Here is a 21949-nt window from a genome sequence, read left to right as displayed (position 1 = left end):
ACTCAATACTAAATATTGTTTCCATGTTCTTGTAGAAAACGTAAACTCCGCAAAATACAATTAGTTGTGATTTTGTAGTTACGTGAGAACCGTTATAACCGCCGAGGTGGTTAGGCTATTTGCTATACACTTAACTATGGTAGGATATTATTTTTTCGGTATTTTTGGAAATGCTAGAAAATACTTTCTTCCCCCCCCCCCCCCCCCGCTTAACACCAGATGTGGTCTTACGGTATATTCATAAATGGATGCACTAGAGCCTTGTTTACATGACATTAGTTGCATTTAGTACGATATGCAAGTTTGGCGTGAATTTTTCGAAAGTGCTTTGCTCGATCTTTCGTAAAATTTGAAAGGTGTAGCCTACCACCTTTCCGTACACAATTGGTACACAATTGATTTTCATTTTTTTCTCTATACGGTCAAGTGAATAAATTGTGCATTGAGCATAAACTCATCGCGAATGCAAAAAACGATGCGGGGATTTCCAGCAGACAAATGTTTTCTTTGCTGGATTACTGAGTCAGTTGAAGGGAATCCCGCACCTTAGTGGGAACACTGAACTGAAGTCAAATTTATACGAAAGAAAACGTTTACTAACCAACATACAATACAAATGTAAAGAACGTGGAATGGCAATATTGTTCAAAACATTTCCCGCGAGGCTGATTTATTACAGCAACGTTCCCGCGCTGGGCCGTAGGTGTCCGTGTGACACGTATACCCTGAAGCTTGCGAAATAGCCATTGTAAGTGGGTTGGGGACACATCATTACTCGTTGGTATTGTGACTAACATTGCGAGCACGCTCTCTGAACATTTTCCTTTTTTTTCTGAAAGTTTTCTTGTGAAATTTTACTTTTTGCTTTTTTTTATAGATGTACTTATTTGTCCTTTGTGGTTTTTTTTAGTTTTTCGTCCCGTTTTTTTTTCTATTTTTTTTTTTGTCCGATTTTTTTTTCGCCAGCCGGGCTGGATTTCCCGCGAGCATCGCGGATTTCCCGCGAACCTGGTTCGGACGGTTCGCAAGGTTTTCCAGCCCTTGTCACTCGTGCCTAATGCAATATGATGTAAATTCACCCTCTACGAAGGTTAACGGCCGTATGTGTACTAGCTAGCTGGATAAAGCCTGTGTCTCGCGCGATAAAAATAGATATAAATGAAACTATCAAAAGTACGATCGGGAGTTGGAAACGGAAAACAGTCATTGGTCTGGAATGCGGAACTCTGGTAATTTTTACTAAGTATGACACTGTGATGTGTTGGATATTTTAAACAGTTATGAACTGGATTTCCCCTAGTTTCAAACAGATTGTTTCTGTACGTTCGACCCTCCGGCTATGGAGCTGTTTTTTGGAGTTCCTATCGAAACTAAGTGCCGGTCGGAAAAGTCGCTCAGGCAGATTGTGGCGGTCGGTAATTCAGCGTGCTGGTCGGGCCCGACCGGCGCCGACCGGCAGCGGCAGAACCCTGATATATATATATATATATATATATATATATATATATATATATATATATATATATATATATATATATATATATATATAGGTGACAAACGCCTACAGTGGAATTACGACCTTCCTTACCGGTTTCGAACTAAAACAACTAAATCAACTAAAACAAAGTACTTTATACACCTATAATTCATTCGACTACATACCTTGGATTTCTTAAATGATGTCATATTTGGTGCATCTTTGGACAAGCAGAAGTCGTAGATTTTACAAAGACCTTTATCAATTAGTAATATCTTCTTCGAGGACAAGCCAGGATGCAGAAACTGCAAAGAATACGGCACAAATAACACTTAGGCCATCTCAGGACACATATAATAACAACAAGTTTCTTTTATAATATCCATGAACTTCATAATAAATATTTTAATTTTTTTATACATATAAATAACTCACTGTTAGAAGATGGATAAAAAGATGACTTACCCCATAGGAATGAATGAGATTTAATCCCTCTAGAATCCCGGCTATGAGTGACATCACCTCTGACAAGTAAACTGTATCTTTAAGTTGTTCTTGCCTAAATACATTACCTATCCAAAGATTGAGAGTCTCGCATGCGTAATGTTCTTGTATTAAATGAAGTTTAGCTACATGTAAGAAAAATACACAATATTTACATTTCTGCCAGATTTTTGTTATTCCTAATTCTTCGAATGAAATATAAACGCAATTAATTTCACAAATGACTTTTATTCTTTAGTAATTCAATTTTCTACATTTTCACTCCAAATAGCCTAATTTCCATAAGCACGTAAAAACTAGAAAATCAAACTCGTATCCCCCAATTGGTTTATGCAAACCGTTCAGTATTTACATTGCTATAAACATGGTGACAAACAATGGGTGCATAATAATTCATAAATAACTGGAAGATGCGATAAATTGGACAGTCGTGAGTAAAAACAATTTTAACTTAAGATTTTATAGTCTATAATGTGTACATATCGTCTGTAAAAGACAGTTGTTAAAATCATCCTTAGGCTTTTTACTTAATGTATCATTTTAAAGGCCTTAAGGCCTACCTCAAATGTATTTTCAAAGGACACGAAGGCTTATGTTTATTCGTAAATATTTTGAAACACATTCCCGCTGAATTTATCACCGAGAAGACGCCATTTTGTTGGTACATATTATTGCCAAGAAATTACCGTGAAATTCTTACCACATAACACCTTCATTGAAAATGTATTCTTACATCCAATTTCTTTTATATTTTTACTTGTTATACCTTTTATAATTCCAATTCCTTCAATGTTTACAAGATATCTTGCTGAAGGCAAATCTAGGGTCCTTTTAACGAACTCATCCCAGTGGATGTCTTTCCTTTGTAAAACTTTATCTGGATGAAGAAATAGAATTGTGAAACTGTGTCAAAACATAACAGAACAAATTGTCATAGTCATTCATTTGTTGTATAGTTGTCCACTTCCAACCGTACTTTTACTTTTTTTTGCATCAACAATTAATTCAAATACGTCCAAACTTTGGACATCTACTTTCTTTTTAGTGCCATCCAACATATTTTTTTGATAATAAAACTGCTTCTCATTAGATGATCGACTATAGGTCAGTAATGAATGTAGAAAGATTTCCATGCTCGCATTATTGCTTCTGGAGAATTTTAATATCACGACATATCACTGGATACAGTTTGACAGCCGATTCACACAGAGATTACAGTAACTACTGTAAATCTAAAGTTTTGTACCACAGTAAATACAGAGATTACAGTAACTACTGTAAATGTAAAGTTTTGTACCACAGTAAATACTGGATCGTGCTGACAAATCTGATAAAAAATCGGTAGCATGTGCTATTAAGTTTACAGTAAGAACTGAGGATATTTGTAATTCCAACAAATTCCAAACAACTAGATTTGTTGGAACTATACACATATCCTCAGTTCTTACTGTAATCCTAATAGCACATGCTACCGAATTATAGCCCGATCCAGTTTTTACTGTGGTACAAAACTGTAAGATTTACAGCAGTAACTGTGTTCTCTATGTGTATCGGGTGTTAACCAAGTTAGATTACACATAATTCCAACTTTAAGAAAGAACTGGCTTTAGTTTTTGTGACACGATACATTTCTCTCTTGGTTTGGTTGTATCGTGACCAGACAGTCAAGTTACAGCAAATATTTTTTTCTTTGGTGCATTTACATGTCTTCTAACCAATGAGTGCGTTGAACAATTGATAAGTTTAAGGTTCTTAAGGTTCGACATAACACTGTCTTGGTATATTAACTTGTCTTCTAACTTCTGACTCTTTTCACACGACATGTGTATAGGTTCCTATGAATAGATTGTTACCATAACATAACAATTTTAGGGTCTCTGTTTTGTAATCTGCAAACTTGATGATATCAGTGGCCATTTGGGGTTTTTGGGGGCGAGGGTGGGGGCGGGGGGAGAGTGTGCATGTGTTTGGTGCACATGCTTGATTTATTACCAGTGCATGTCGTCAATACGACACATTTCTTGGTTCCTTTGCTGGCTTCTATTGTCCCCATCCACCTACGTTGCCACTGATCCAACTTTAAGTTTACCAGGAGCAAAATATCTTTCTCAGTGAACATTCGACTCGGTGTTGGGCCTTGATCCTTTGTGATGTAATAATCTACAGAAAAGGAAACAAAGTTCGTTGTGTAATCTTTCGACTTGTGCAATGAAACACTATTTTACAGTAACAATTTCATTGAAAAACTTCCTCCGTATAAATTTATACCATCGTACATGCAACATTCATGCTCATTGTATGATATGAACATGAGATTCTTAGCACATAGGTCAGACAAACGTTGCAGTCAGAACTCCATACTTACGAATGGAGAAAAGGGAGAAGGAGGCGTGAGCTTACGTTCAGACTCGTTGGAAATATCTGATATGTTGGCCTCACTTGGTATTTTCGGCAAATCCGGCAGTCTGAGAAAAAAAAAGTACAATGAAAATTTACTTAGAACTGCTTTAGAGTTAAATAATTGAACTGTTCTGTTCACCAGTAATTGTAACCATGCAAATCGTAATGTATATGCTAGGAATACTTACACAGGAATGCTTGGCAGGGATCTGTTTGTAGCTAGAACGATACAGAAAAAAATGGAGACAGATGTCAAGAAAACACATCATTCTGACATCACATAAAAAGCTCATACTCGTATTTAGGAGAAATGAGAGAAAACACAAAAATATCCTAAAGATCTTGAAGGTACCACGAAACAGGTTAAAATATCAAATATTTGAATTTCGGGACTAAGGCAATTCTTGCTAAGAATGTTCCTTTACTTTCAGAGAAGCGTTTTTTTTGTCTTATGTTTTACTGAAGTCTATTGATTATTTTAGAAAAGAAATAAACCAAACTGTACACACAAATTATAGTTCCCGTCTGTCGACAATGCTTTGGAACGATCAAATTACTCTTAACATTTCTCTAACGGGAAAGCGCAATAATTTGTTTCAAACACACACTTTCCATCACATGGGGTTGCCACAGTTTTCATCTGAGTGTGGATTTAATGAAAGCCTTTAAATCGTTGATAACGCTCCAACAAGGACTGATTTATAATAAGGCATATCTGTTAAGTTGATTCAATCATATCGCAAGTCAGTTTGGTTTTATTCCCAAATTAAAGATATCTGTAATATTTAAGATATTTCAATAAATTAAAGACTTCTTGAAATAAATGAAATATATATATAAATGATTTTTTTTAAATCAATTAGAATTTTTTTTTTAAATGATAGAGATATATTTAAATTAATTAAAGATATCTTTATTTTGATACACATATCTTCAAAAGAAGTTATGATATCTTGAAATAAATAAACGATACCTTTAAATTAAATGACTTACAGATGCATTTAAATGAAATAAAAATATCTTTATATTAATTAGAGATATCTTGAAATTGATTATACAGATACCTTTAAGTTAACGAGATATATTTTTAAATGCAATGAATATATCTTTAAAGTAGCGATATCCTTAAATGATTAGAGATATCTTGAAATTTATGAAAGGTATCTTCCTAATTCAAAGTTAAAGATATCTATAAATCTTTCATTCAAATTGGAGGATATCTTTAATTCTGATTCCTTATCTTTGAATTAGAGATATTGTTATTTCGATTTAAAGATATTTTTAGATGAATTAAAACTATATTTCAATAATTTGAATATATCTTAAATTTATTTAATAATAGCCTGTCTGTAACTCCACTTTCGTAAAAATATCTATTTTTTCATTTGAGCATATCTCAGTTATGTGAAGACGTCCTTAATTATTTGGAAATATCTCTAATTAACCCATGATAGCTTCATCAAAGGAATAGCAGATATCTTATATGTAAGGGGAAAATCTTTAAAACTAGTAATATTCATAAATTTAATTTGATAATAGAAATGGCTTGCCACACGGCCATGTTTCTTCCTCAGCAACATTAAGATTCATAGATTTCGAGATATGATCAAGTGAAATGGTAAGATGTTTATAACGGGAACGATAGCGAGGTATTTATTATATGATGAAGACAATGTCACAGGGAATAGGTTTAGTCATTAAGATCTCCTTAAACATGAAATTAAAGAGCGCATATGTAGGTACAACCGAAATGACTAAATTATATATAGTATAAAGATGAAAGAATCATGATTTTGAATTTACTAGAATGTCGTGATATTGACCCGCCGTCTCTGTGCATACTTCCCAGGGCAATAGATGAGTCATCATTAAGCGATTGCTCACGATTCCTTCAAAGAATAATATATGATATCATTTATAATATATATAGAAATATATATATATATATTTATATAACAATTTCATTTATATTAGGATATGTCCTTATAGAAGACACTCACTGAACTTAGTTTCTATGTTAATCTATTGCTCAGAGTGAGCCTTGGGTTGTTTTTGACATTAAGTATCAGATAGAACTGGACTATACATCTATTATGCGTAGATATAGTTCAGTGTGTGTGGGAAGATGCCTATTATGTATAAATATAGTTCAGTTTGTGTGGGAAGATGCTGAGATAATTCTCGTGGGAGTTTTAAATAAATCCTTTCACAAAAATAAATCATATCTATTGTTGCAATCGTTCAATATTGAATGTTTTGAACATAGATGAAAGTAGAAGTTGTCGAGAAGAATACATTATCCATCCTTGCCATAATTGATATTATAGGCACCTAAAAATACTTTCTGTTTCTCAACCCGTTACCGACGAAGCTTTAAAGGGATAACGAAGATTTGAAATACATATAATACATAGCTTGTGAGTTCAGTTTAATACAACTTCCTGCAGCTTCATAACTTGTTCTGTTGTTGAGATATAAAATATTACAGTTTTCTCTTTTTATTTGTATAAGTGCAGTGTGTAATAATATGTGATGTTATATCTGGACTAAGTTTGTGTTCTTCTTCAAAGTTGTAATGATGATAAACCGATAACAATTGCTAATACTTTATTTTTATGCTTTAATAAGTAAGATGGGATCAAATATATTCAATACAATTCCAAAGTCATTTCAATTATGGATGTTCCTGAGACAATGTGATCTATTGTGCTGCAAGTAAGGCATCACAAGATATTTTGCAATGTATTTAACTGAATAAATATATCAATCTCAACAACAGAACAAGCTGTCAAGAGGGAAGTTTGATCAATTGGTTCATATTTTCTTGCTCTGTGACATATTTGTCAAATTTTCGACTTCGTTATAGAACCCTTCTAGGAATATACTACTTTAGTGTATGCGTTGTGTAATGTAATCTCTGAAGTGTTTAATAGTTCTATATTCCTGCAGTGTACTCGATATATAAACATAAACCAACGTAGCGCAACTGAGGCAACCATGCAGAGGTTATCGGGAACCTATGACACAGTATATATGACAGACTCGACATAGGATACAAACTGAATAAAACACACAGAGTTAGTATAGGGTTCTGATATTGAGATTGTCTAATCAAAGTCACAACAAGCTCGCTCCTGTTATAATAACAAATGGGAAATTGATTATCCAGGTTTGATTTATGAAGAGTTTAAGAAACTGTAACATGAAAGAACAAGTAATAGTATAATAGTTTATTGATATAATATTAATAGCATAACTGCAACCAACATGGTAACACCACAACAAGTCCAATTTCTTGTTATGATGTTGAAACTTACCGAGAAAAATATTTTGAAGTTATTGATGTTGAAAACGCTGTTGAGAAATATAAAGACATTGTTGAAGTGACATTGTTGTAAGATATGAAAGATATTATTTTGCTATAAACCCAAAACTGTTTTCTGCATCATCTTATCCATCCTATAGTGAAACACTTTTAATGAGACATATGCTATTAAACTACAGCTACGAACTGTTGTTAAATGTTATTTATTGTTACCTCCTGCAAAGACAATAACACGTTATCTTTGAATACCAAGAATATGAAATGAAGTAAAAATCAGGTTACCACGATTGAGATCATAGAGAACTTCTCTCTTAAAGACTTTTGTTTATCTTAATTAACGATACCTGACAATAAATTGTTCACTCACTATTTAGTATTGTTTGTCCCTTGTAAAGGCAAAGCATCACAACGAGACACACGGCTACCGCAGGAACTGCCCACTTTAAACCAGAATTAGACTCATTGCTCGTTAGTCCTGTTGAAGAAAACTTACAGAACTTTCAAAGATGAAAATATCAATTTCCGTCATCTGATCCAAACCATCGAAAAATTCAAAAATTAGATTTACTTTGTAAATATGTCGCAAACAATGGTCATTATGAAATATTGGTGTAAGCTGTCATCATAATATGGATCTTCACATGGAAGTCCACGATACATATTTGCCCTTTGTGATGGAAGCAGTTGATCTATCCCACTTAATTGGGCGTCAAGGAAGCATCATTTGTAATATAACCAAAATGGAACAGGGAGGGCTTATTTAAATTAACACACACACATACACAGAAAAAATGGATTACTTATGAAAGGGACATTTTCAGGTCGTTTAAAAGTTCGGGGAGTTAATGCACCCTACTCCCGGCCGCGAATTTACAGACAGGTTTGCAATTATGTGTAAAATAGTCGTTTATGATTGGTCGGAAAAGTTACTTCATCACCATAGAAATCTTCATGGTTACCAAAATCCATTCCTTGCAACGAAGTTATACGCGTCCTATAAGAAAGATGTTTATTCAATAGTTTCCTCTATATAAGATTTACCCCAATGGAGATACATATAATTCAACAGAAAGTTTGTTAAATTTAAGCCTTGATCATTCGCGTACCATTTTCCAAATTTTAAACAGGAAAGTCCAGACAAACTAGTGGCCTAATCTAGTCGCGCAATTCACTCACGTATTGTAACCGATTCAAACTATTGCCGATGTCATGTTTTGCGTATATTCATTCACGACTCGTGGGCTCACGTCGTGAAGTTGATTTTAGTGTACCCATTCCACGAAACGAATTCCGATTTCAATTGAACGGCTTACGAATGTTGGATAACGTAAAAATGAACCCAATGGAATGTAGGTTATGTATTAAGTAAGGTTAACATATTTTTCAAGCATTAAAAGTGGAGTTAGGGCGTTTGAAAGGAAACCTCGTAACTAGACTTAACTAGGTGTCACAGGTCAATCGATAACAAAACATAATCTGTTCAGCTTAAGCACCATGTTTTAGTGACGTCAATAAACTCATTCATGTTTTGACATTTTGAGACCCGTGGACCTTTTCATTCTTCTGGTTCAGTGTATGTCTTCCAACTTCCAAGCGATGGTTATTATTGATGCTGACGTCACGAGCAATCTGATTAGCTGAAAATTCCGTAATTGCAAACCTGTTTGAAAAAAAATCGCCTCCCAGCGTGCTGTCCCTGGTTTCCTGTGTCTTTTCGTTTACTCGGCATGTAGGGACCGTCCCCGCTTCGATCATAAAAACAGACAATGATATTTTATTAAAAGTAATACAGTTTCTTACCGATTGTGGCAATCATCAATTCCATTTCCTTTGTTACAAAATTGCCTTGCTCTAGCATTGTTTGGCATTTAATTGTTTCATAATCATGTTGCGTATGAAACTGAAATTGCAGTTTTATGCTTGCACTTTGGTCATTTTCTGTGAGAGTGTAAGTTTCCTCTGTAATAGGAACTGGTTTATCGTTGATTGTACAGGAGAGTATGGAACGAGGTCTAACATTTAATACATGGCACGTGACAAGAACTTCTTGTAGGAGAGGAACGAAGACGATATCGGTCACCTCTTTACCATTGATCGTTAGATACATTGTTGACATTGCTGTAGATGAGAGAACATACAATAAGTAGCATAGAAACATTGTTGACATTGCTGTAGGTAAGAGGACGTACAATAAGTAACATAGAAGCATTGTTGACATTGCTGTATGTAAGATAACATACAATAAGTAATATAGAAACATTGTTAACATTGATGTAGATGAGAGAACATACAATAAGTAACATAGAAGCATGGTCGACATTGCTGTATGTAAGAGAACATACAATAAGTAATATAGAAACATTGTTGACATAGCTGTAGATGGGAGATCATACGGTAAATAATATATAATTTTTTTTGACATTGCTGTAGATGAGAGAACATACAATAAGTAATATAGTAACCTTGTTGACATTGCTGTAGGTAAGAGAAAATACAATACGTAATATAGAAACCCATTTGTTGACATTGCAGTAGATGAGAACATACAATAAGTAATATAGTAACCTTGTTGACATTGCTGTAGATGAGAGAACATACAAAAAGTAATATAGAAACATTGTTGACATTGCTGTAGGTAAGAGAAAATACAATACGTAAAATAGAAACCCATTGTTGACATTGCAGTAGATGAGAACATACAATAAGTAATATCACTGATTAAAGGACCGGTATCTGGATTTAACTTATGACATATTATCACGGTAGATGTTAAAACAAAAGTTTGCGGTTGGTCTTCAGGTTCCAAACTCAACCCATAATAGTAGCATTAAGATTGCACTGGCACAAACTACGGCTTTATTGCAGTTTGAATACAACAAGGTTTTTCTGTTTGTGCCAAATCGTGCTATAGCCCTCGATCCCTATATGCAAAGTAGACTTTAAGCTAGGTAGATCTAGGCTAAGGCTTGATTTTTATTTTGAACAGTAAACTAACAATTCTTACCATAGGTAATAATCGTTAACTCCTTTGTCTGTTTCACGTTTGCTTCGCTCATAATGCTAACACAAGTAATGTGTTCTTCTTCATTTGGTTGTAATTGATAAGACAACATAGATATATTCATTCTTTCTGTGCGTGATAGAATGCTGTCATATAAGAATCCACCATTCAATACATAGGACAGTCTCGCAGGTGGCCTTGCTCCAACAGCGATGCATGTGACGTTCACTATGGTATTTTCAACGAAGTATGCCGATCTACCACGTTTTCCATTGGCCGTAATGTACAGGATAGGCAAATCTGAAAAAGTGGACAACATTTTTATAGTTATGTCAAATTATAAGGACTATGCTTGAACAGACTTGTAGGAAAAAACGATCTCCGTTTTCAGAGATTTAGGCTGTCTAAAAACTTTACATATTTTTAGTTTTTTCGACTTATGTGATTTACTGTCAACTGAAAATCCCTGCAACTGAGCAACATCTGTCACTTTCTGGACGTTTGTAACAGAACTAACCTAGGTAACAAACATGTTTTGAAGAAATGCTGACTTGTAAAAACTAGAAGCGTCATGATTCAAATATGAGTTAAAGGTCATAAAAATATTTAAATTTTTACAATAAACAATTTCTGCAAATAATCAGCAGAAAACCTTGTTCTGCTTGTCTCATGGATGCTACTAGGCTGCTGTTGATTAGGGCACACTATGGGAATATTTTGAAGTAATTGAACAAAATGCGCCAGATGATTTATTCGTGTTTGGAATTACTACATCTATCTTCAACACGCTTCATCTTCAAAGACCCATGCATCATTGTATCTTCTTCTAATGTACATACGTCTGCGTGGTTTTCTCCATCATAAAACATAGAGGGTTTCTTTCTTTATGTTGTACCTTTAGGTATAATAGTCTGATATAAATGACAATTATACTGGTTAAACTTCTTTGCTTAAATATATTTTCTCAAATAATGTCACCAAACCCATCTCACCATAAGTACTAATATTAATTCCAATGAACCAATCGTCATAGCGACTGACGTAGTTATAAAGCCAGCTCCTACACGCCACCATTTCAAATTCTGAGTCCGGTATAAAGTTCAGAGATGAGTGAGCCAGAGATTTCCCAGAAGTCACCAAGGGTCCTAGAGGTTCTCTTCTCTTTTGGTTAATTGTCCAAGAAATATCAGCTACAGAAGTTCTTTCTGTCATCGCTTTGCAAGTTACAGTGATTTCTTTTCCTTTCTCGGCGTAGAAATGAGTTGTATGGTCCACTCGCTCTCCTTGAATGTCAAAGCTCATATCTGGTGATGCTGCAAAAGAACGTACATGGATTAGTTAAACGGTAAAACTAACTTTCACGGTGCAACCACATTACGAAATGGTAGTTCATAGGTATAGTTTATCAGTGCGGAGTTAACTCACTGATTGTACTTAGTCCATTGCAAAACGAGAACTAAGGTCTCAAGGCCAAATCATACTATAAACCTTCTTATCTTCTCCCTGATTTTGTCTTAAATAACTGTTTGAACACTTTCGTTGCGACGAAGTGAATTGACTACAAGTCATATCAAGAATATGGCTTAGTTTCATTTGTACAATTTCAATGTGTAAACACTCGCATATTCAGAGGACTCTTTTTACTGTTTTATCCTTATTAACCTACTGTGAATGTTATCAATTCTCTCTGTACATTAATGTGGCTATATAGCGTTATTTCCCTACAACAGTGTACATCCACCTACCATAACGTAGTAGTCTAAGGTCGGTTGTGGTTTCAACTTGTCCCTCGAATTGCTTACAATCACAAGATATAATATCGTCATCTCTCGGCAAAAGGGACAAGGATACCTTTGAGTTATAAGTATTGTCGGAGGTATGTATAGATAATGCTTCCTGATTGACAACTTCTCCATTCAAAGTCATTGAGAGTTCTGGAATACCCGGTCCAGCACCGACAGAGGAACACGTTAAATTAAGTGTTTTGTTCATGCCAAAGTACGCTACATCGGATATTTTCTGCCACGAATTGACTGTAAGAGACAGGGTCGGTCTGTCTGAAAGTGTAAAGAAAGGTAATCCATCAATAAACACTGCTGATCATAGAATGTATATATTTGGTACAAAAATGTTGCTAAGAAGCGATAATATCATTTGAGCTCCTTTTTGTTATATGTAAAGTACTGTCAAATACTTACTGTACATATGAACGGTCAATGTTATTAGCAAGTCTATCAAGTTATCGTTTAGGTTGTGCAACAGCCTCAGGCGACAATGTACGCGTTCATTGTTGGTTTCTACAGTATAAGACAGGGTCAATGTAGCGTCTTTTCTTTTATTGATCCAATTTGGGGTGTGACTTCTGGGGTCGTTAGGCAATTGGTATTTAACCAAGGACAACTTGAAAAGTGGAATTTGCCCTGACACGACACATGAAATATCCGTTTGCTTTCCTCGTGCGGCGTAGACATGAGCGTTGTTACTTTGTTCCACGCCGTTGACAAATAAAGCGAAACTTCGAGGCATTGCTGTATTGCAAATATATCGAAAAGATACTCAGTTTGGTTAAATGCAACTTATATTCAATAAATAAATATTGATTGATAAACATTTATTTTCCTTGGACATTAGCTTGCAATAAGTCTTATAAGTTCAAAACGACTTGATAAATGACCAATTCAACTTGTGTAATTTAGCAGAGATCTAAATTCTGTTTTACAACACCTTCCGATTGACTCATTTATAGCCGAGCTTAAAGAACTTAACTTAGAACTATTAGCGCGCAGTGGTTTGATGTGGTCGGAATAAGGGTTTGCGATATGTACTGCTTAGGATATTAGTAAACTCATCGGTCAATACTACAGTAGCGTAAGCTATGAAATAAACAATTGCAATGAAAGCAAGTTTCCTCTTCCTGCAAAGGAGCTAATGATAAGGGTCCTCCACTTAACTCGGGCCCAAGTCCGAGCCCAGAGTACCTCGAATTCGAGTCCAAGTCAGCGAACAAGAGAAAATACCGATCCTGAGCTGATGTGTCTTACCGTAACCAAGGGATTCCCAGTCATATCTATAAACTGTAATGTTTGAGATCGATTCATAATCTCTACCATTGATTCTTCCTGTTGTATTGCATTGTATTTTTTCAACGTCTTGGTTCATTTGATAAGACAATAGAGAGTATGATGAGCATATCCTTTTGTTTGTACAGTTAAACTCATAAGTCGTCGAGGACTGAGGATATGGCTGTCCGTTTACTAGCCATGTAACTGAAAAGGGTGACTCTTGGTCAGCGTGGCATGAAATCTCTGTTGGAAACCCCCGAAGCAGGAAGTACCGACGGTTTGTAACGATTTGACCATCTATAGCAAGATGTATAGTTGGTGGTGGCACTGTGAGAGAGGATAGTAACGACAAAACCTTAAAATGTCTTCAATAAATCAACTCTATATAAACTTTATCTCAGTATTGTGTGTGACTGAAACTCAGAACACTTTAATGGCAACTATATCTAAAGATGTCTTAATATTTATAAATCATGTTCTATTATCTGCACTTAGTTTAAAGGAACCATCAGTTAAATTTGTTATCATTTCCACCTGTTTGTTTAACTTTTGTTCTATTAAAAAATTTTAAAAAAATCATTAAAAAGGCCCGCACAGTAGTATGACTGTCGAACCTGTTCGCTAATGAACGAATTTACCTGCGTCTGTCGAATTATACAACGAAAAGTGGAATTGATGTTGTTATGTTTATGAAGGTGATAACTTTATATGTACAGTAATTACTAATGCAGTAATAAGTAATAACTTGACCAATAACAGCACACGTGAATGGTACATGATTGGTGATCTCATGGTAATCTAGTTAGTCATGAGTTGTTTAAGTGGCCGTAATGTCCTCACAATACCCTTAGGTAACATTTATGTATTCATACATATATATATATATATCAATTATTACATAGCAGACGACAAGGCCTTCATTGATGCAACGTAACATTGTTATTGAAAGACATTATTTTGTAAGATAATCTTTCATTTTAGGAAGCAATAATGCAAGCACTTAACATGATCGTCTGGTGACTAACGCTGGTTGCTTAGTAAAATATCTGGAAATTTTCTACGTCTGATAGGTCCAAATCACATCCTAATTTATAGCATTTTGTATCGCGAAGATACCAATATTTCAAATTTGATTATGCGTTGTGAATGCATCTGGCTACAGGACTGTGAATTTATCAATCAAGGCAATATCGAATTGAAAATGATTTTGTTTGTCTTTATAGTAATTCCAATCGTTTTCGACAGAGGAGAAAATTACTTTTTTCTACAAATGAGTTGCATGTATATTAAATTATAAATACATAGAACATTAACAACTACGTCACCATTCCAATGTATCAGGTATTAAGAATAAATCAAGAAGACGATTACAACAGCGTAAGTAAAACCTTTGCAGAGCACCTGCCAGGATGACGTCACAGACTACCTACGTTCATCAACTTCCTGAAGTAGGAGTGGGTTTAGCTGTTCGAAATATAGGTTACATTCAATCAACCATATCTCATGGTAGGAACTAGGAACAAGATAAGTGGAAAGGGGATTTCAAGTTAAGATGTGGAATAGTTTTCTCATTAGAAGTTTCGCATCGCCTTTACACAGAAAATAATCATTTTTCTACTTTATTTATTTCCACATTCTACTGCTGTATATATTAGTGAATGAACTTGATCTATCATATACTGTCTAATAAGACTATAGTAACTCCCTGTTTTGAGCAGATAAACTAAATCATCTCCATTTCTTTGTTTTGTTACAATAATATAATCGTCCAGGGCTGAAGGGATCTCTCGTTCACCAATTGACAAAGGCTTTTAATTTGTGATAATTGGTAAAGTACTATGTTAAGGTCAAGATGATGTATCTTTTGATATGAGTCATACAAAGGACAATGTGTAATGTTACATAAGCCGGCAGCTATATGCACAATGATGGAGGATTGTTATTTATGCTACAACATGCCTCGTGTGTATTAATTTACGACCAGACACTAACTCGTTCTACTTCATCAGTTAAATTGTTCTATTATTCCTTTAGTCTGTAGTTTCATCATTACCGTAGCACTAACACATCAAGTGGAAATTACCTATTATTCCCCCAACGACAAGAATAAAAGAATCGAATTACACAACTCCCTTCAATGTTGCAAAACATTCAAGAAGAAATATTTGGAGTTGCAATAAATTTATCACCAGCGTATTTTGTGTATAGTCTCCAAGGCCCCTAACTGTTTTACAGAATCTTAGTTCTACTTTCACGGTTTATCAAAAGTGAAATCATAGCCTAGTGAGTCACACGGACTTACAGAACTAGACATACAGAATTAAAATTGTCCCAGAGGTATTAATAATGGCCAGGGACTTGTGACAATTGGAGGATCATATTCGCTGTTAGTTTGATAAAACCCAATGAAAGGCGAAATGTGAAGAGTCGTGTTACATTGCGTGATGAAATAAACAATAAGGTGTTTAAGACTATATTGATACCTGTTCAATGTTGGATTGAGAAGAGGTTCATAAAATGTGTTACGTCGTCTTTGTCTTGTACAATCATTTCTTACTTTCAATGTTCTAATGTGCATCTACCGGGAGGTATAATCACAAGTGACGTACTCAAATAGCATACATTCATTGTACATTGCTGGTTTAAAAGAAAATCAAAACTTCAGGATTATATTATACGAATGTTGATCTGTGTGTTAGGTGCATCAAAACATGTGCAAATATTGCTTCGTTCGATTAGAACAAACTGTGAAGGCAAAGTTAAATAACCGAATTAAAGATTAAAGAAGTTGCTCTGTTACGTCTGAGGAACTTTGAAACACACACACACGCCCACGCTCGCACCCATGTATATATATATATATATATATATATATATATTTTTCATTTATATATATATATATATATATATATATATATATATATATATATATATATATATATATATATATATATATATATATATATATATATATATATATATATATATTGAAGATGTGGACACAGTTAAGCACGCATATTATAACTAATTAAAGTGCATTTCATCCATCATGTCGCCGCTATAATGATTCTCTCATCATTAAACTGTAAGCAATGTGAATAAATAAGTTAGAATCAACGTAGTTCTCTCATTTAAGTTATTCATATTCTTGCAAGAGCAAATCGGTGCCTCTTCCATATTATACAAGATTTAGAGATGTATTTATTAATTTCAGTCCCGATAGCACAGACTTTAGCAAATTTAGCAAAACAGTACGTGCATTTGTTATATAATGAAAATGATGTACAAAGAAGATGTTGCAATCTGTTGTATATCATCAGCACGGTTGCCAGTTGCTTGTTTAATTGGTATTGGCTCTGTTGGTTGGCTGTACGAGTTTGTTGAAAGGCTAGTAGCAGCCCAGACAATGTATAATAGCAGCTAAACTGTGTAGCTATTGCTTACGAAGAAACATCACTATTCCTGTTTTATTCGACCAATCTTCGTATGGGTGTAACTACTACTTCCGTAACTATTATGACGCCGACGAGAATTACGCAAACATTCCTCGATTTGTTTATATTCGGTATAGCAAATCGGAGTTTGTTTCAAAGATTATTCTTGACATGGAGAACTGTTGAAGTGCAGGATGGGACAAAATAAAATCAGATTGATTACGCTTCTCTCTCTTCTTCAGTCTTGAGTCAATAAGTTGACATCAATTTATCATTATTAATGTACACAGCATCATATATATTATTGAGCTGTAAATCAGAAAATATGAGCTGAGTTTATGGAGGTTTATCTTCAATTATCCTTTTCCAATAATTTGATGAAGGTGTTCCTATATCTATTATTGCATATTTCTTTCTATGTGGTGTTTAATGTAGGACTGCAGACAGGATGGAGTTTAATATTACCCATACTATATGCGGCCCCGTTTCGTGTTTACTATTTTTTATTATGTCAAACATACACTTTCCGAAGATCCATCGCGGTTTGTTATTACAGACATTAATTCTGTCCTAACCATGTTCGTAAAAATGTCGTCCTTCATGGGCAGATTAATGATTAAGGGCAATTAGTGGAACTGATCAACAAAGGCGAGTCACGATTCACTGCGCATGGTTGGATTGTGAAGGCCAGTGTTGCTGTTATGTACTAAAACATACATTACAAGATATCATAAACATGCTAATGGTACATTTACTCCTATTTTCTTTGTGCCAATTCAATCTTGTTATTTTGTGTACATTTGTGTGTGATCAGTCTACCTTTCAAAGAAGTAAACGGTTCATCTAGTTGCAATGACTCACTGGTTCTATTTGAAGTTGCAAGACAGCTTGCCATCAATTCTTTAAACAAACACACCAAGCAAGGGTTAAGCTGTCAAATAAGAAAGTCTAATTTAAGATTACTGGCTACTTCTGATATGATTGATGGTTGTATCACTTTCTACGAACTAACTGATAAAGAATTACTAAATGAAACTCGGTTTTATAGCTGATGTAAAATTCTCGACGAGGATCTCCATCAGTTATCACGTGACCGACATGAATTTATTAACCATACATGTGATAACAGGGTAAAACTTATTTTAATCTTTCATGGGCCGTATTCGCAATAATTTGACTAGTTTCACTCAAACGTATCGCCATTAAATTAAATTAAGTCGTTTAAATAACAAAATGAAAGAATCAATGAAAGAAATAATTAGACTGCAGGTGTTGAATGCAGTCTAGTAACGAGTAATGTACACATTGGCACCGTTGTAAATCGTTCACTATATGGTAGTAAATTATACTTGGGATGAATCACCCATTACTAACCCTGTTATTAGTTAACGTGTGATTGGTGTTATATATGTTGTATATACATATGGCAAGTGTTGATGGTTTGAACCATTGCTACGCACTAAATGCGAAGCAGCTTAGAACATTATTTTCCCATATACAATAGTCAAACTGTTGGGGGTGGGGGGGGGTAAGCTATAGTTGTAAATTAGATATATAAAGTTACCAGTCATTCCGCTTCATGTGATTATTTAGTATCGTAAGTTAATATCCTTTACATGCCGATATTAGTATTACAACTTCTTATGCAGATGTGTATCCGAACAAATTAAGTTGCTCCAAGTCTCCTGGTAGACTTAAAAATGTACAGGATTATTCCTAAAGGTCCTGAATAAACATATTATCGCCGAGTACGTAGATTATTGATTAGAAATGTTATAAATTTCATGTCATGTCATTCATTCCACCAGATAAATAAACACGTCACTTCTACAGGGGCGAAGAGATATCTCCAGACTATAACGCACCGTTAACAGATTCATGGCCTGGCAATAAGCTGTTAAGTTTGATGGTAGGCGTATATGTTTAGATCTACTTACCAGGGTCGTAGCCCGGGTCATTGGAGAACGTGCCATCCTCCACCTTCTGCAATATTTCTACTTAATGAAAATATGACGTACATAATTATTTGAGGTTATTTGAATTTAAGCCAATTTGTATTTAATCAAGAAAACTACAATTAAGCTTGAATATAACAGAACAAAGCTGGAATGAAATTGATTCCACTTAAGTGGAATTATATTGTACTTAAAACTTGACTTCTAACTTAGGTGTTTGCTGGAGGCCTGTGATGTATTGCTCCATGACTTATGCCGTCACATATATAGGTCAAAGTCGAAATATAAATACAGCATTTTAGCCATCTAAACCCCTACAAAAATTACAAAACGACCGAAAAATATTATAACGTACTACTTCCAATATTAGGAGCCTATCGGTTAACGTAACATGTCAGAGATCGTGAGTTCAATGAGGTTCAAAGGTTGTAAAACAACTTCAAACTTGGCGGTTGTATGACTATGTGCCTCCGCTGTGATGTCATACTAGAAGTCATGTGACCATATTTTGGGATGAGATCAGCAATGATCCGTGGATTGTGGTCTTGTTGTGAGTATTAGTGACAATACTCCCACATCTGGGCGTTATATTAATAACAATTAAGTGCTTTCATATACTGCATTAGGTTTACTGTGGTCTATAGAAAACAACAATATGAAACAGAGCGATGTTGATGTTCCAGGAGCTAAAAATCATCCCACTCCTGATTTGTTACTTACTGCCCTCACATTAAAAGAGGTGAGTCATCGGTTATCCGCAAAAGATTTATGAATTATTGTACTAGGACAACAAATCCAACTAGTATGGTTATGTAAATGATCGACCGACGTGGCTGTTCATCTGCACGCATAACCTACATATGGATCCTTAATTACCACAAAAGCGGGAATTTAGGCGGGAATTCCTTATCTCAAAGGAGACGAAATTTAGTCGAGAAGAAAAATTTAATTTTCAACAAATCATATTGCTACGTTTCATTTAAATCGTGCTGGATTATTTTGAGTCACTGACGAAATTAGGTGAATTAGCTTAATAAAGATTATTTAAGTAGATTTCCAATCCTAATGTCATCATCAGATGACTTCAAAGTGAATGTCTTGGTCAAAGAAGTCATGCAGAATGTATGCGTCGTGTATACTTAGACGTACCACTGTGAGTACAACAATGTCAACACAGCATTTCAACGAATGATGGTTGCTATACGACATAAGAAATGTCCCTAAGATAAATTATTTACAATAACCTGCTATAAGGTGTTTATTCTATACACTTTTGCTTGAATGGTCATACCGTACTGGACGAAGAGTTGTTTTTCATTTTTCTCACGTGTGTACTGGTTTCTTGAAGATAATGATCGCAAAGTTTTACGCCACGATGTACGTCAAGGGCGCAGGATCACCAAATACGCGAAAGGCGCCTCCTTGCCGCAAAACTCACTCTGCGTTTAGAAATAATCTCTTGTTGGGGCGAAGAAAACAAATGAGTTGGCCAAGACCAGAAAATCAAAAGTTACTTTTATTAACACTACCCTATTTGTTGGTGCCCAATATTGTCTCCCCATCACCTTCCCTCCCCGGTGGCGATTTTTTTCCCAAACAGGTTTGCAATTACGGAGTTTTCCGCCAATCAGATTGCTCGTGACGTCAGCATCAATAATGACCATCGCTTGGAAGTTCGAAGACATACAATGAGTTACACACACTGACACTTAATTAAGTCTAGTTACGGGGTCTCCCTTCAAACGCCCTAACTTTACTTTTAATGCTTGGATCATATATTGACATAACTTATGATACATACGCTACATTCCATTGGGTTCGTGTTTACGTTATCTAGATTCTAAGATTCGTGAATCGTTCTAGTGAAATCGGAATTCGTTTCGTGGAATGGGTAGGCCTACACTAAAATCAACTTCACGACGCGAGTTCACGAGTCTTGAATGAATATACGCAAAACAGTGTATTGTACAGTATGATATTTTTCCGTCACTGCACTGTGTACACAGTTATAATACATATAGGCCTACAGCGCATGTGTGATGCACCCTGTACGAAACTTTCACTGTGCGATGTCATCGATTAATGCCTTCACAGAAAACTTCGATCAAAGTAGATCACACAATACTAGTGTGCTCAATATGTCTAAACCAATCCCAAACACATCTACATATATATTTACGAAATACTTCGGGTAATTTTAAACGGGTATATCTTCATTGAAACGAATGGATGCAGACATTTTGGTAACCTCGAAGTGAAGGTTTCTGTTGTGACGATGTAACTTTTCCGACCAATCATGAGCGAACATTTCCACACAATTACAAACCTGTTTGAGGGGGGGGGGGGGTGGGTGGATCCATGTGTTCTTTAGGTAAGGGGGAATCCCGTGGTAGACGGTGAGATTACTTTCTATGATCGTGACATTGGTGACACTGAAACAAGTGTACATAGTATTCAGCTTTATATTAGTTTAAGTTTTAGGCACAATACTAGTCTTGATGTGTTAGAGCCCAATAGAAAAAGATGTTAATGTTAGTATTGTTTCCATGGTTACTGCATGGTATTCCAGTTATCAAGATACTCAGTTTTAAATATCCTTTATGTCTGGAATGCTCTTTGATGACTTCATATCTTCTCTCAGACCTAAATGATCAATTTAGTGCACCGTTTTATAAATTCTCAATGAAAAATGTTCTTTTAACTTCATGATGTAAACAACAATGCACCGGAATTACGTTCTGCATGTGCATGTGACAATTGCATGTGACAATGTGACAAATGCATGTGACGA

The 21949-nt window shown here is 35.0% G+C and overlaps 1 protein-coding gene across 1 annotated transcript; it reads right to left on the bottom strand.

The window, feature by feature from the left end:
* Positions 1 to 2747: 2747 nt before the first annotated feature.
* Positions 2748 to 13814, bottom strand: LOC139959938 (uncharacterized). Its single transcript, XM_071958267.1, has 12 exons — positions 13749 to 13814; positions 12906 to 13235; positions 12453 to 12764; positions 11700 to 12020; positions 10711 to 11007; positions 9507 to 9824; positions 8074 to 8181; positions 7699 to 7735; positions 6185 to 6270; positions 4382 to 4446; positions 3974 to 4141; positions 2748 to 2858 (listed from the first exon to the last, which is right to left on the bottom strand). The coding sequence occupies exons 2-11, from the start codon at positions 13231 to 13233 to the stop codon at positions 4067 to 4069; spliced, it is 1947 nt and encodes a 648-aa protein (XP_071814368.1). The 5' UTR covers positions 13234 to 13235; positions 13749 to 13814; the 3' UTR covers positions 2748 to 2858; positions 3974 to 4066.
* Between the last annotated feature and the right edge of the window lie 8135 nt (positions 13815 to 21949).

This window comes from Apostichopus japonicus, chromosome 1, assembly GCF_037975245.1.
Source record: "Apostichopus japonicus isolate 1M-3 chromosome 1, ASM3797524v1, whole genome shotgun sequence".
In the NCBI taxonomy this organism is placed as follows: domain Eukaryota; kingdom Metazoa; phylum Echinodermata; class Holothuroidea; order Aspidochirotida; family Stichopodidae; genus Apostichopus; species Apostichopus japonicus.
Note: the sequence above shows the minus strand (reverse complement) of the source record. Positions and strands in the feature narration are given on the sequence as shown.

Bases quoted from the DNA above. Each gene is read 5' to 3' on its own strand.
- LOC139959938 (XM_071958267.1), bottom strand. From the start codon at position 13,233: ATGCCTCGAAGTTTCGCTTTATTTGTCAACGGCGTGGAACAAAGTAAC. The intron at 12,021-12,452 runs GTAGGTGGATGT...GTTCTTTTGCAG, and splicing joins CCTTAGACTACTACGTTATG to CATCACCAGATATGAGCTTT. The intron at 6,271-7,698 runs GTAAGTTTCAAC...TATTCTTTGAAG, and splicing joins ACTTCAAAATATTTTTCTCG to GAATCGTGAGCAATCGCTTA.